General features: G+C 32.3%; 1 protein-coding gene across 4 annotated transcripts; it reads left to right on the top strand.

Moving 5' to 3' along the window:
• Positions 1-1,588: 1,588 nt before the first annotated feature.
• LOC107924926 (probable beta-1,3-galactosyltransferase 2) lies at positions 1,589-5,808 on the top strand. 4 transcript variants are annotated; one of them, XM_016855504.2, is made up of 11 exons: positions 1,589-1,960; positions 2,707-2,794; positions 3,281-3,342; positions 3,441-3,652; positions 4,145-4,208; positions 4,281-4,353; positions 4,442-4,562; positions 4,672-4,759; positions 4,855-4,980; positions 5,096-5,205; positions 5,320-5,808. In XM_016855504.2, the coding sequence occupies exons 1-11, from the start codon at positions 1,851-1,853 to the stop codon at positions 5,520-5,522; spliced, it is 1,257 nt and encodes a 418-aa protein (XP_016710993.1). In that variant the 5' UTR covers positions 1,589-1,850; the 3' UTR covers positions 5,523-5,808. The 4 variants fall into 4 exon arrangements, with proteins under 4 accessions (XP_016710993.1, XP_016710994.1, XP_040935398.1 ...); XM_016855505.2 differs by having other exon boundaries at positions 1,642-1,960; positions 3,284-3,342; XM_041079464.1 differs by having other exon boundaries at positions 1,832-1,960; positions 3,284-3,342; positions 3,446-3,652.
• Positions 5,809-15,800: the final 9,992 nt, after the last annotated feature.

Here is a 15,800-nt window from a genome sequence, read left to right as displayed (position 1 = left end):
TTATTTTATTAATTAACTTTTTTTTCACATATTTAATTAATTTAGCCAAAAAAATATTAATGGAAAAGATGCAATATATTTTCTGCAAAGTTAAAACCAATAATTCCTTAGTTACTTAAGTCAACTATATACCCAATAGGGAACTAAGTCCACATTCAGGTCTTGGGCCAAAAACCAAAATATTTTGGTTTCCTTTGTCAAAATAGATATGAATGTCACAAAAGGAAAATAAACGTGTAAAAGTATTATGAAGATGAGATTGAATTTTGTTTTTTCCTTATTAAATAATAAGTCCATTATATTAAAAAATAAACTAGTCATTTTTATTAAATTTTACACGATTAAAATATCATGAGCTTATGTACTCTTTATAAATTTGAAATATGGTTTCTATAAATAACAAAATAATTTTTTAAAAAAAAGAGACTCACTTGATAGTGATGTAACTAAAAAGATGACGTTATAATTAACCTGAACTCAACAAAATAGTTGTGATATTGTTTAACAGTTGAACTAATTTATGTCATATTTCTACAAATAAAATAAAAGTACATGGACTAAATTTCAAAATTTCAAAGAGTACAAAGACTTATGTCATATTTTAACTAAATTTAATCTAAATCTACTATTAAAAACTGGTGGAGCTGGCAAAATAACCAGATAGTTACACGTGGAGTGTCACATGTACCTCATATTGACATATAAGAACTATTTTTTAATAGTCTAAATAGATATAATTTTTAATGGAATGGTCACTTTGCTCTTTAATCTAACACATAAGAACTAATTTATTTACATTTTTAAATAAAAGAAATAAAATACAATTAGACTCTTAATACAATAATCTCATCGATATTTAAAAAAAAACATAATTATGTGTAGGGATGAGCGTTCGATCAAATCGAGTCGAATTGAATGAAAAAATTTTGAGTTGACAAGTCTCATTTTATTATATTAAGTTAATTTGATTTTTTTTTTTCAAATTAAGTTGAGTGAAATGAAATTCGAGTCAAATCAAATCGAAATCGAATTGAGAGAAATTAAAATTTTAAAGATGTCAAATTAAAATCTTGTTATAATATAATTAACATGTTAGAGCATAAAAGTTAGAAATCATATAAAACTCTTTCGAAGCAAAATAACAAAATAAAAATAAAATACTTTAGTATGCTAAACTTGAATAATTTATTTATTTATTTAGGTTCTAAAATTATTATTTTAAATTTTCTTTAAATATTTATTAGAATTTTCTAGATTTTTTAAATTTTTATAGATATTTTAAATTTATTTTGATTTTTTTAATATTTGTTGAGAGAAAGAGATCAAATTACTAAATTTCAAAATTGACAAGGACCATAAATGTATTTACACTAATCTATTATGAGTTATTTAAATTATTTAAATTGTTAAATTTAATTTGACTTGAACTCAAAACTTAATTTACCTATTCGAGCTCACTGGAAAAAAATTAAATAATTAACTTAAAATTCGAAAAAAAAAATGAAGTTTTACTCCATTGAAGTGAGTGAGGTTACTAAACATTAAAAAAATACATTTATAAATGAAGTACGTTTTGTTTGTAGTGGACGGTTTTGTTGTAATTTAAAAAGTATTAAGAGGGCAGCTATTATGTCTATTTTCACCAGTTGTTTTCTCTTCCCCTTTGTCTCTTTGAGGTAGGAGAGATAGAGAGAAACAACAACAGAAGTTGTAATTAAAAAAAAAAACCAAACCTTTAAACTATTAATGTCTTGTCATTTCTAAATCTATTTCTGGGTTTTCTTTTTTACTTCCAAATTTCTCATCTTTTTCTATAAATTTCACATTTTTGAGACTTGGTTTGACCAAAGATGTATGTGAAGAATAGAGGAGAGTATGCTTCAAAGCATGTTTTACCAAAGAAATTAGCTATTTTGCTTTGTTTTGCTAGCTTCTTTGCAGGAATGTTCTTCACCAACAGGTAATTTTTTGGCCTTAATCCTCAATTAACAGTTTTTAATTTCCTCTTTTTTTTTGTTAATTTAGTATGAGTGAGTATTAGAATAATGGTAGATCTCAACATGGGGTATTTCAAATTTCAGTTCCTTCAGTCTTTAGTCCTTGTACTTCAATATTTTAGCTGAAGCTTTTCTTTTAAATTGCAAGCAGAGCTTTGAATGGTGCTTTGGGAAAGTCCTAATTCTTCTAAAATATTAGTATTTTACACCATATGGTATTGTTGGGTTAAAACTTTGTTATTAGTCCTTGTACTTTAGGAAAGTTATGGATTTAGTCCCTGTACTTCAATTTGGTCATTTTTAGTCTTGTATTTATTAAGATATCGGTTAAATTCATTAAGTTATATTATTTTCAAATTTTGATGTGGCAAAAATATTATTATCATTTGTGTCAAAGACTGAAATTTTGAGATTCGAAAAGTATAAAGACCTAGATTGATCCAATTGGAGAACATGGACTAGGTCTATAACTGTATAGTACAGTGCTAGAATTGAATTTTACCAAACAGATTTAACTACTTTGTTTAGAGGGACTAAAATTGATCAAATTAAAAGTGCAAGAACTAAATCCACAACTTTGCAAAGTACAGGGACTAATAGCAGAATTTAACCTTTTTTTTTGTCCTGTGCTTCTTTTGTAAATGTTTAGTGTCTTCCATGGCTTACTTTATATGCAAATAATTTTAATTATGAGGTATACTAAAATCAGGATGTGGATGGTGCCTGATGCCAAAAGCATTGTAAAGAAGACATCTAGAACTGGGGATGAGCAACATGTGGACTGTGATATGAAAATTGTGAGTACTATTTGTTCCATCTCTTCTTCTATTTGATTGAGCTTTGATGATCCTTCTTGTTGTCATTCTTTTGAGTATAGTGGCAAAATTTACGATAAAGGTATTATGGAGGCTTTTGTACTAGTACTCAGATTGCATATTACCCTTTCTACTAAAAAAATGGGCAAATTAATCCCCGTACATTAGATAAAAAAGCAAACTGATCCTTCTATTAAAAATTACAACCATTTCTATTGTTAAAAGCTGCTCCATATACATCAGCATGAGGTACATGTAGCATAGCATGGCAGTTTTAACGGTACAAATGAATGAAATTTTTAACAAAAAAAATCAATTTAACATACAGAGACTAATTTGCCTATTTTTTGAGTTGAGGGGGGAAAATGTAATCTAACTTCTAGTAAAGGGGCCTCTAAGATACTTTTACCCAAATTTTACTGCCAACTTTTGTTTTGTAATATATTGGATCTTTTTTCTTAAACTTAGAAGGTTCTAAAGAATGAAGACAATAGCTCTAGAGGCATTTCAGGGTCTCAACATTCTATTGAGTAAGCCAAGCTGGTGTTCTTTTTAATCTGGTTTCAAGCTATTATTGTAATCTAATGTGGCCTTAACCGCGTACCATGTTGGTGTACATGTAATATAGGACAGTGGATAAAGCAATTTCAGATTTGGAGATTAAATTAATGGCTGCTAGGGCAGAACGTGAGACAGTTATGAAAGATACTATAATATCCGAGGACTTGAAGAATGTTGAATTGACTTCGAGAAGAAAATATCTCATGGTTATAGGAATTAATACGGCTTTTAGTAGTCGTAAGCGGAGAGATTCTGTTCGTGCAACTTGGATGCCTCAAGGTGCTGTAATTGTTTCATAGAAGTCTTTATTTTAATGGACCTTAAATTGGTAAAAGTCAGATGAATGCCTTTGTACTAAAAGTTGGATTACATTTTGCCCTTTCTACTTACAAAATGAGCAAATTAGTTCTTGTACATTAGATTAATGAGTAAAATAGTCCTCCTGTTAAAAACCTCATCCATTTTTATTATTAAAAATATTGGTCATTGTACCTTAGAAAAAGGTACAGGTGGCATGCCACGTGTAACTGTTTGGTTATTTTATCAGCCATGCCATTTTTTAACAATAGAAATGGATGAAATTTTTAACAAAAAGGACCTGTTTGCTCTTTAATCTAATGTACAAGGACTAATTTGCTCATTTTTTACTAAAGGGAGCAAAATGCAATCTCATTCCTAATTCTTGGGCCTCCATGGTACTTTTATCCTCTTAAATTCTATTTTTTCTATGGTTTTCCTCGTGTAAGATAAATGTTAAAATATATGTCCCAGGTGAGAAGCTAAAACAATTGGAGGAAGAGAGAGGCATCATCATACGATTCGTTATAGGTCACAGGTAATTTTCACTTTCCGATTCTTCTGGCAACTTTTCATAAAAACTAAAATTTCTGGATGGTCTTTTCGTCAGTTCTACGTCAGGTGGCATTCTCGATAAAGCCATCGAAGCTGAGGAAAGTATGCATGGTGACTTTTTGAGATTGGTAAATACTTGTTATTAGTCGTTACAAGTGTGAAATGGTACATATGAGAATATGTAACAAGCTTTTACTTCTGTTTGTCCTTAAACAGCAACACGTCGAGGGCTATTTGGAGTTGTCGGCCAAGACGAAAACATATTTTGCCACAGCAGTTTCCTTGTGGGATGCAGAATTTTACGTCAAAGTCGATGATGATGTTCATGTAAATCTAGGTAAAACAAGCTGCCTCTCGTAATTCCTTTGTGAATATGCCTCGTCTTACTCCTTATCGAGTTTATGTCTTACTCCTTATCGAGTTTATATGCTCTAAATACGATGCAGCAACACTTGGTATGACTTTAGCTGAACATAGAAAGAAACCTCGAGTTTATATTGGTTGCATGAAGTCTGGCCCCGGTCTTGCTCGAAAGTAAGCAGAAATTACTGTGCTTTCTTCTAAATTAGCTTATGTTACGATATTGGTAATATTCAGCTTTTCTTATACATACGTTCTTTATTTAATAGGGGAGTGAAATACCATGAACCCGAGTACTGGAAATTCGGTGAGGTTGGAAACAAATATTTCCGACATGCTACAGGACAATTGTATGCTATATCTAAGGATTTGGCCACTTACATTTTGATAAATCAGTCAGTTCCTACTTCTATTTTCTCTCGTTTTCAATGTTATGTTCGATCAGTTGATACTTCGAGCTCTAGAACATCGAGTTTGTACATGTTCAAATCTTGTTTACTTTTATCTCAGGGATGTACTGCATAAATATGCTAATGAAGATGTTTCATTGGGATCTTGGTTTATCGGTTTAGACGTTGAGCATGTCGATGATAGGAGACTCTGCTGTGGTACTCCACCAGGTAACTCGTATATATATGCCCCGTTTCTATGGAAGGACGGCGTATGGAAGATTTCCTTTTCGGGGATAAGCATGGCCTCAACTGAACCTTTTTTTTTTTTTTATGTTTTTGCAGATTGTGAATGGAAAGCACAAGCCGGTAATATCTGCGTTGCTTCGTTTGACTGGAAGTGCAGTGGGATTTGTAGATCAGTGGAGAGGATCATGGAAGTACACGAACGATGCGGCGAAGACAAAAATGCTTTATGGACCGCGAATTTTGTGCAGACGACTAGAAGTTCTAGCTCAGGAAAGATACACATGAGGGTGCAGGCATAGAGATGGTTTATTTTCCGTCTCCCCTTCCTACACACTTACATATATGCATTCATAGGTGTAATATATATATAAATAGAGGCCTCCTTTGCTACTGGGGTACCCCTCTACTTTAGGGGATATACTAACCCCAATAGCAGCCTCAACCCTCATTCTTTGAATGGTGGAGGACTGTATTACAAAGTTCGCTACCATGGTGATGAGATCCACAAACTAGAATAGTAATCTTTGTGGGCAGTATTTTGCTGCTTCCTACTCAATAAAGATCAATAATATACACATTTTTATATATGCGATGCTTTTATCTCTTGATAATATCGATGATGACTTTGGCTGAGGTGTTTTATGCTCTTAACATTGCTTGGTTAAACCTCGTCGGGATATCCCATTTGACTGAGAAAACCTTGCCAATTAAGTTGGGCCTGCCAAGAGTAGACTATCTCCCAGATTATGTGTAAGGTAGTTCAAGGTTGGTTGGACTGAAAATCGAGGTATCATTTTGAAAAAGGGTATTGGACGGGTTGATATGAGAACCGGTAAGGCCTAGCCTACTTGAATCGGGTAAAAATTGGATTGAATCGATTTTTTAATATTTAAATATTTAAATCCTTTTTTGTCTAAACTTGGTAACTATTTCACATTGGGGTTTGAGTTTTTTTTTTAAGTTAAGCTCTGAACTTGACAATTGTTCTCACATTAGAATTCAAATTTTTTTTATCTAAGTTAGTCTTTTATATTTTCTTGAAAATTTTAAAATTTAAGCCCTAATATGAAAATAATTGCAAGTTCAGGCCTTAATATGGGAACAAATGTTAAGTTTAACAGCTAACTTGGATAAGAAAAAAGGTTTCAAGCCTCAATGTGGAACAGTTGTCTAGATTAGGCTTAATGTGAGAATAATTGTTAAATTTAAGGCCTAACTTTGATAAAAACAAAGTTTAGGCCCCAATGTAAAAATAATTGTTAGATTTAAGTTCCAAATGGTGATTTAACTCATAAGTGGTAAAAGGATCATGGAGGTTTATGTATTAAGTGTATTTTACCCCCACTTGGGAAATGGGCAAATTAGTCCTTGTATATTATATCAAAGAGTAAATTAATCCTTCCATTACAAATTAATCCCTATATGTCAACATGATGTACACATGGCACATCACATGTCACTATTTAGTTATTCTATCAACTATGTTAATTTTTAACAGTACAAATTAATAAAATTTTTAACAAAAAGATCAATTTTTTCTTTAATCTAGTGTATAGGAATTAATTTATCTATTTTTTAATAAAATAAGTAAAATGTAATCTAACTCTTATTGCAACGAAATCCATTTTCCCCAAGAGTTTATACTCGCAGCCATAGATCCTATAGAAATAAGAAGTGTAATACCCCTACCCGTATTCATTGCCGGAATAGGGTACGAGGCATTACCGGAGTTTACGAATTAATTTTTTTTTTTTCAATTCAACATATTTTCATGATAGATTCATGCATTTATATAAGATAACGTCATCACTTATCTATAACCAGGTTTGTTAACCATACTAATGGCTAACTTTACATTCATTTCACGTTAACATTTACTTTGTTAGCTTATACATGCCATTGATTTCCAAAATAAAGTTTCTTTATATACCGGAATCCTGAGGTTGACAGTGTGATGTGTCTCCGACCAAATCCGACCTCCGAGCTCTTAACACTACAAAACAGGGAAAAAGAAAACGAGGTAAGCACTTCGTGCTTAGTAAGCTCATGTAACAAGAATTATACTTACCTAATATTTTCAATACAATATAATAAACATTCATATATCCATTCAATGCATTATTACCCTAACATGCACAAACTCAACATTCAAGTTAGTACAATAATTTCCATGTACCAATAATATATACTATGATTTCCATTTCCTTGTTATTTTTCCATATTTATCCCGTTGAATTTCTTGGAATTTTCGATGGATTTTCAGAGGTACACTTTTAGTGTACAATTCCGGGTCCGTCAATTCATATTCATGTGCGCACATTTCCATTTCAGAGAGCACACTCCCGCGAACCTCAACCTTGCAGCGGGATTACCAGTCCAGGCTAAATCCCCTGCAATATAAACTCATAGAGTATTGTCGGGATTACCAGTCCAGGCTAAATCCCCTGCAACGACAATTACTCTAATGAGCTTGGATCTGAATTACCAGTCCAGGCTAAATTCAGACCCTAATTCGGATTACCTGTCCGGGCTAAATCCATTTTACACATATTCTTCGGGAGGGCTATATCAGGATAGGATTACCCGTCCGGGCTAGATCCTTTTTACCGTCAATTCCTTTTCAGAGATCCATCGAATTTTCCTTTCATTCAAACGGGATTTCTTCCCATTTTATCAAATATATCAATGTTTCATAAATTTTCATACAATGAACATTCAAATCATATTCATATCAAAAACATGCATTTCAAGCATTTAAGAATATAATTCAAGTTACATGAATTTACCTTGATACTTGTTTGTAAACAGTAAAAATCTATTAATCCCGAACTTTTTCCTTTCCTCGATCTAGCTTCGTATTTGAATCTTCTGGATCTAAATAAATAAATTTAATTATCAATTTAATACATTTCATGTTCATATGCAACATTCTCTAATTCAACTATTATTTATAGTTCATTCAAAGTTGTCTACTTGAGTCATAGTCACTAAATTATTTATAACTTGAGCTACGGAACTTCAAATTAAGATCTGTTAATTTTCCCTGAAACTAGACTCATATATAATTTTACCATAAAATTTTAAGAATTTTTGGTTTAGCCAATCAGTACAGTTTATTCTTCAAAGTCACCCCTGTTCTGTTGTCTAACAGTTCTGACCCTTCTTCACTAAAAATAAATTATCTCTTTATACAGAATTCAAATGATGTTCTTGTTTGTTTTTATTAAAAATAGACTCATTCATAATTCTAGACATATAAATTTAAGTCCCTAATTATTTTTATTCAATTTTTTATAATTTTTCAAAGTCAGAACAGGGAAACCCGAATTCATTCTGACCTTGTCTCACAAAATTCATTATATCTCAAAATTTACAAATCCATTGCTTACAATATTTCTTCTATGAGAAATTAGACTCAATAAGCTTTAATTCCATATTTTTTTCATCTTCTAATTCGATTCCTACAATTTTTGGTGATTTTTCAAAGTTAGTCTACTGCTGCTGTCCAAACTGTTTTAGTGCAAGCTGTTTATTACCATTTTTCCCCTAAGCTTTTAATAAATGATAATTTCGTCCCTACTCAATTAGCCTCTCAATTGAGCTGATTTTTCTCAATTAACATTTTATTCTATCACCTTAAACTAGTTTACAACCTTTAGGAATCAGAATTTCAGCAATAGACTTTAATTCCAAACATTTTCACAATTAGGTCCCAAAAATCAATTTCCATTGAAATTGCCTAATAAAATCATCTCATAAACAAATTAAAGCTTTAATTTCATTCTATTTCATCATAAACTTACAGCACTCAACCATGGTGACTTTAAATTTCATCCATGAAATCAAAAACTAATGAATTTAATAGTAGGATCTAGTTGTAAAAGTCTTAGAAACACAAAAATTACAAGAAAAAGGCAAGGATTAACTCACTTGGTGAAACAATTATGAAATACCAGCTTAGAGAACCCTCCTATGGCATTTTTAGCTGCTGTAATTGAAGAGAAATGAAGAAAAATCTAGATATTTCCTATTTAGTCCTAGTTTTATTTAGTTAATTTTGCAATATTCCAATTTTACCCTTAATTTATCAATTTTTCTGCTGATTTCATACCATTGCCATCCAGCCCAAATAACTTTTGGGTCTAATTGCCTTTTATATCCTTTCTCATTAGACTAATAAGCTATTTAATCACTCTAGCAACTTTTGCACCTATTACAATTCAGTCCTTTTCATTTAATTGACTACCCAAACATTAAAATTTCCTAACAAATTTTAATACCACATTAATAACATTTCATAAATATTTATAAAATTATTTTTGACTCGGTTTTACGAGATAGAGGTCCCGATACCTTATTTTACCCAATTTCTTCAATAATTTCTTTTTCTAACTAATCACTAAATTGATAAAATTTTCCTATCAATATTTTCATACGATTTTCCTATCATATAAATTTTCAAGCAAAAATATTGAAATAAATTTCTCTTTAAATCGGATTTGTGTAATTCAAGTATTGGAAGATATGCTCCGATGTTGTATACTAGAGTTTGAAGGTAATTGGGAGAGGTATCTACCTTTGATTGAATTTGCTTACAATAACAGTTATCAGTCTAGTATTAAAATGGCTCCGTATGAAGCTTTGTATGGTAGAAAATGTAGAACACCGTTTATTGGACAGAGCTCAGTGAAAGGAAGATAAATGGGGTTGATTTGATCCGGGAAACAGAAGAAAAGTAAAGGTTATTCGAGATAGTCTAAAGCAGCTTCCGATCGTCAAAATCATATGCCGACCTTAAGCGAAAAGAGATTAAATTTCAAGTCGGTGACAAGGTATTTCTGAAAGTGTCTCATTGGTAGAAAGTTCTTCGATTCGGTCGAAAGGGTAAATTGAGTCCAAGATTTATCGGGCCCTATGAAATCATAGAAAGAATTGGACCGGTCGCTTATCGATTGGCATTACCACCGGAACTTGATAGAATCCATAATGTTTTTCATGTATCTATGTTACGACGATATCGATCAGATCCTTCACATGTTATTTCTCCGACAGAAGTAGAGATTCAACCGGATATGACTTACAGTGAAGAACCGGTCAAGATATTGGCACGGGAGACAAAAGAGCTTAGAAATAAAAAGATAAATTTGGTGAAAGTATTGTGGCAAAAGCACGGGATTGAGGAAGCAACATGGGAACCGAGGAGGCAATGAGGAAACAATACCCAAACCTCTTTACTGGTAAGATTTTTGAGGACGAAAATCCTTAAAAGGGGGGGAGAGTTGTAATGGCGTAAATTCAATGTTATTGGAACAGTGGTTTCGTAACCACAAATCTGATTTAAATAGAATTTAATTTCAATATTTTTGCTTAAAAATTTATATGATAGGAAAATCGTATGAAAATATTGATAGGAAAATTTTATCAATTTAGTGATTAGTTAGAAAAAGAAATTATTGAAGAAATTGGGTAAAATAAGGTATCGGGACCTCTATCTCGTAAAACCGAGTCAAAAATAATTTTATAAATATTTATGAAATGTTATTAATGTGGTATTAAAATTTCGTTAGGAAATTTTAATGTTTGGGTAGTCAATTAAATGAAAAGGACTGAATTGTAATAGGTGCAAAAGTTGCTAGAGTGATTAAATAGCTTATTAGTCTAATGAGAAAGGATATAAAAGGCAATTAGACCCAAAAGTTATTTGGGCTGGACGGCAAGGGTATGAAATCAGCAGAAAAATTGATAAATTAAGGGTAAAATTGGAATATTGCAAAATTAACTAAATAAAACTAGGACTAAATAGGAAATATCTAGATTTTCTTCATTTCTCTTCAATTCCAGCAGCTAAAAACGCCATAGGAGGGTTCTCTAAGCTGGTATTTCATAATTGTTTCACCAAGTGAGTTAATCCTTGCCTTTTTCTTGTAATTTTTGTGTTTCTAAGACTTTTACAACTAGATCCTACTATTAAATTCATTAGTTTTTGATTTCATGGATGAAATTTAAAGTCACCATGGTTGAGTGCTGTAAGTTTATGATGAAATAGAATGAAATTAAAGCTTTAATTTGTTTATGAGATGATTTTATTAGGCAATTTCAATGGAAATTGATTTTTGGGACCTAATTGTGAAAATGTTTGGAATTAAAGTCTATTTCTGAAATTCTGATTCCTAAAGGTTGTAAACTAGTTTAAGGTGATAGAATAAAATGTTAATTGAGAAAAATCAGCTCAATTGAGAGGCTAATTGAGTAGGGACGAAATTATCATTTATTAAAAGCTTAAGGGAAAAATGGTAATAAACAGCTTGCACTAAAACAGTTTGGACAGCAGCAGTAGACTAATTTTGAAAAATCACCAAAAATTGTAGGAATCGAATTAGAAGATGAACAAAATATGGAATTAAAGCTTATTGAGTCTAATTTCTCATAGAAGAAATATTGTAAGCAATGGATTTGTAAATTTTGAGATATAATGAATTTTGTGAGATAAGGTCAGAATGAATTCGGGTTTCCTGTTCTGACTTTGAAAAATTATAAAAAATTGAATAAAAACAATTAGGGACTTAAATTTATATGTCTAGAATTCTGAATGAGTCTATTTTTAATAAAAACAAACAAGAACATCATTTGAATTCTGTATAAAGAGATAATTTATTTTTAGTGAAGAAGGGTCAAAACTGTTAGACAACAGAACAGGGGTGACTTTGAAGAATAAACTGTACTGATTGGCTAAACCAAAAATTCTTAAAATTTTATGGTAAAAATATATATGAGTCTAGTTTCAGGAAAATTAACAGATCTTAATTTGGAGTTCCGTAGCTCAAGTTATAAATAATTTAGTGACTATGACTCAAGTAGACAGCTTTGAATGAACTATAAATAATAGTTGAATTATAGAGAATGTTGCATATGAACATGAAATGTATTAAATTGATAATTAAATTTATTTATTTAGATCCAGAAGATTCAAATACGAAGCTAGATCGAGGAAAGGAAAAAGTTCGGGATTAATAGATTTTTACTGTTTACAAACAAGTATCAAGGTAAGTTCATGTAACTTGAATTATATTCTTAAATGCTTGAAATGCATGTTTTTATATGAATATGATTTGAATGTTCATTATATGAAAATTTATGAAACATTGATATATTTGATAAAATGGGTAGAAATCCCGTTTGAATGAAAGGAAAATTCGATGGATCTCTGAAAAGGAATTGACGGTAAAAAGATCTAGCCCGGACGGGTGATCCTATCCTGATATAGCCCTCCCGAAGAATATGTGTAAAATGGATTTAGCCCGGACGGGTAATCCGAATTAGGGTCTGAATTTAGCCTGGACAGGTAATTCAGATCCAAGCTCATTAGAGTAATTGTCGTTACAGGGGATTTAGCCTGGACTGGTAATCCCAGCAATACTCTATGAGTTTATATTGCAGGAGATTTAGCCTGGACTGGTAATCCCGCTGCAAGGTTGAGGTTCGCGGGAGTGCGCTCTCTGAAATGGAAATGTGCGCACATGAATATGAATTGACGGACCCGGAATTGTACACTAAAAGTGTACCTCTGAAAATCCATCGAAAATTCCAAGAAATTCAACGGGATAAATATGGAAAAATAACAAGGAAATGGAAATCATAGTATATATTATTGGTACATGGAAATTATTGTACTAACTTGAATGTTGAGTTTGTGCATGTTAGGGTAATAATGCATTGAATGGATATATGAATGTTTATTATATTGTATTGAAAATATTAGGTAAGTATAATTCTTGTTATATGAGCTTACTAAGCACAAAGTGCTTACCCCGTTTCCTTTTTCCCTGTTTTGTGGTGTTAAGAGCTCGGAGGTCGGATTTGGTCGGAGACACATCACACTGTCAACCTTAAGATTTCGGTATATAAAGAAACTTTATTTTGGAAATCAATGGCATGTATGAGCTAACAAAGTAAATGTTAACGTGAAATGAATGTAAAGTTAGCCATTAGTATGGTTAACAAACCTGGTTATAGATAAGTGATGACGTTATCTTATATAAATGCATGAATCTATCATGAAAATATGTTGAATTGAAAAAAAAATTAATTCGTAAACTCCGGTAATGCCTCGTACCCTATTCCGGCAATGAATACGGGTAGGGGTGTTACATTTATTGGTATCAGAGCTACGGTTTAGCCGGTTCTAGGACCGATGTAGCAAATACGGGATTAGCTATACATGCCATTTAAATTATTATTGATAGTGTGATATCTCCTGACCATTTAAAATGTGTTTTTCTTATAGTAATGTCATCCGACCGAGCTCAATCTGAGGAAGCTGGGAGTCATGCTCCGGCTTCAGTACAAAGAGAAGAAACTAGCAGTAGAAGGCCCGAGACAAAGGGTCGAGGGGAGGAGGCAAAAACAGCCTTCTTTCAAATGATGAATGAATGGTTTAATCAATACTTAAGAACTAACCCTGTAGTGCAGCAAGTTCAAGCTCCCCCTCCTGCTCCTTCACCGGTTCCCGAGATCCCACAAGGTACAGGTACTGAATCTGTCAGAAAAGGGAAAGCTCCAGTAGATAAAATTCGAAAATATGGGGCCGAAGAATTTCGAGCAGCAGTTGATGATGATTCCGAACGGGCTGAATTCTGGTTAGAAAATACTACTCGGGTTCTGGAAGAATTATCTTGTACACCAGAAGAATGTCTGAAATGTGCCGTCTCACTGCTAAAAGATACAGCTTACCATTGGTGGAATACTAAAGCTTCAGTTGTTCCGAAAGAAGAAATTACATGGGAATTCTTTCAGGCCGAGTTCAGAAAAAAATATATCAGCCAGAGGTTCCTTGACCAGAAAAGAAAAGAATTTCTTGAGCTGAAACAGGGCAATAGATCAATATCTGAATATGAAAGAGAATTTGTTAGATTGAGTAAATATGCTCGAGAATGGGTACAGTTAGAAGTTGAAATATGCAAACGATTCGAAGAAGGGTTGAATGAAGACATTAAGTTACTGATCGGAATTCTTGAAATTCGAGAGTTCGCTACATTGGCAGAGAGAGCTTATAAGGCAGAAGAATTGAGCAAAGAAAAGAAACAGGCTGAGAGGGAAGCTCGAATTTTTAGTAAAAGACCGATGGGAAAATCCCAGTTTTCTGCTTCAAAGAAATTGAAGAAATATCAGGATCGTTCTACTTCAGCCATTGGGTATTCGGGCAAAGAACGAGGTTCTCAACGCACTAATCCAAGGCCCTCTACTCCATCAGTGACTAGTGTTGGCAGTGTTGGCACTCCTAAACCGAGATGCCAGTACTGTAATAAAGCTCATTTTGGTGAATGCCGATTTAAGAGTGGGGCTTGTTACCGATGTGGTTCTTTTGACCATTTCCTCAGAGATTGTCCTGAAAGGGTTGAAAAAGAAGTTGAACATATATCGAAGCCGAGTAATCTAGTTTCGAGGGGCAGACCACCTCGACCATCCGGTAATGTCAGTGGTAGTCGAGGAGCTACAAAAGATATTATAGGTAGGCCTGAGGTACGAGCACCTACTAGGACATATGCCATTCGTGCCAGAGAAGATGCTTCAGCACCCGATGTTATTACTGGTACATTTTCTTTACTTGATACTGATATTACTACATTGATTGATCCTGGTTCTACGCATTCATATATATGTGTTAAACTTGCAATTGTTAAAAATTTATCTGTTGAACCTACTGAATTTGTGGTTACGAAACCACTGTTCCGATAACATTGAATTTACGCCATTACAAGAAGAGTAGTAGATAACTTAATAACCTGCCCACCGATAAAAATCATGATAAAGATATGACTTTAAATGGATTGAAACAAAACACCATTAAAAATATATACTTAACAAAGAGAGAATTTAAGTTCGAACTTTAAAGATGACATAGTTAAAAAAGACAGCCACGAACCCTTAACATGAACCATAGATCGAACATAAAGTATATAAATATATATATCTTTAAATATAGGCATTATTTTTCATGTTTCTAATGCTGTAATAGCACTGAATCACTATGATAATGTTACAAAATGTTACATAATGTTACCTAATAAAGTCAAAAACTCTCCATTCACTCCGCTACAAGCGTCCTCTTGGGGGCCTTGGATTCATATAATATACAGCAATCAAAGCTAAATAGTACATGGTTTGGCTTTCCCTTAATTTTGCCATGGAATGTGATCTTGTGGGCGAGCCATGTTTGTTCTTATATTTTATGCTGAAAATATATTCACGTGGCATGCCTTTTTTATCATTACAATAAATTTAACAAATTTGAGAACTTAATTTTACCATTTTTGGCTTCTACTTGAAAACAATTTTTATATCGGTGTATAAATGCCTCTTGTCCAAGTTAATCTCTAAACTTAATAATAGTTCTTATATTGAGGACCGAATTAGACAATTTTTTCCACATTGGGTTTAAACTTTTTTGGTTCAAGTTAGTTCTCGAATTTAGTAATTATTCTCACATTAGGATCTAAACTTTAGGGTTTTAATGGAAATATCAAGGATCAAATTGGATAAAAAAAAAGTTTAAGATTCAATATAGAAACAATTGCCAA

This window comes from Gossypium hirsutum, chromosome A10 (assembly GCF_007990345.1).
Source record: "Gossypium hirsutum isolate 1008001.06 chromosome A10, Gossypium_hirsutum_v2.1, whole genome shotgun sequence".
NCBI lineage: Eukaryota > Viridiplantae > Streptophyta > Magnoliopsida > Malvales > Malvaceae > Gossypium > Gossypium hirsutum.
The sequence above is the reverse complement of the archived record's forward strand: the minus strand, read 5'-3'. Positions and strand labels throughout refer to the sequence as shown.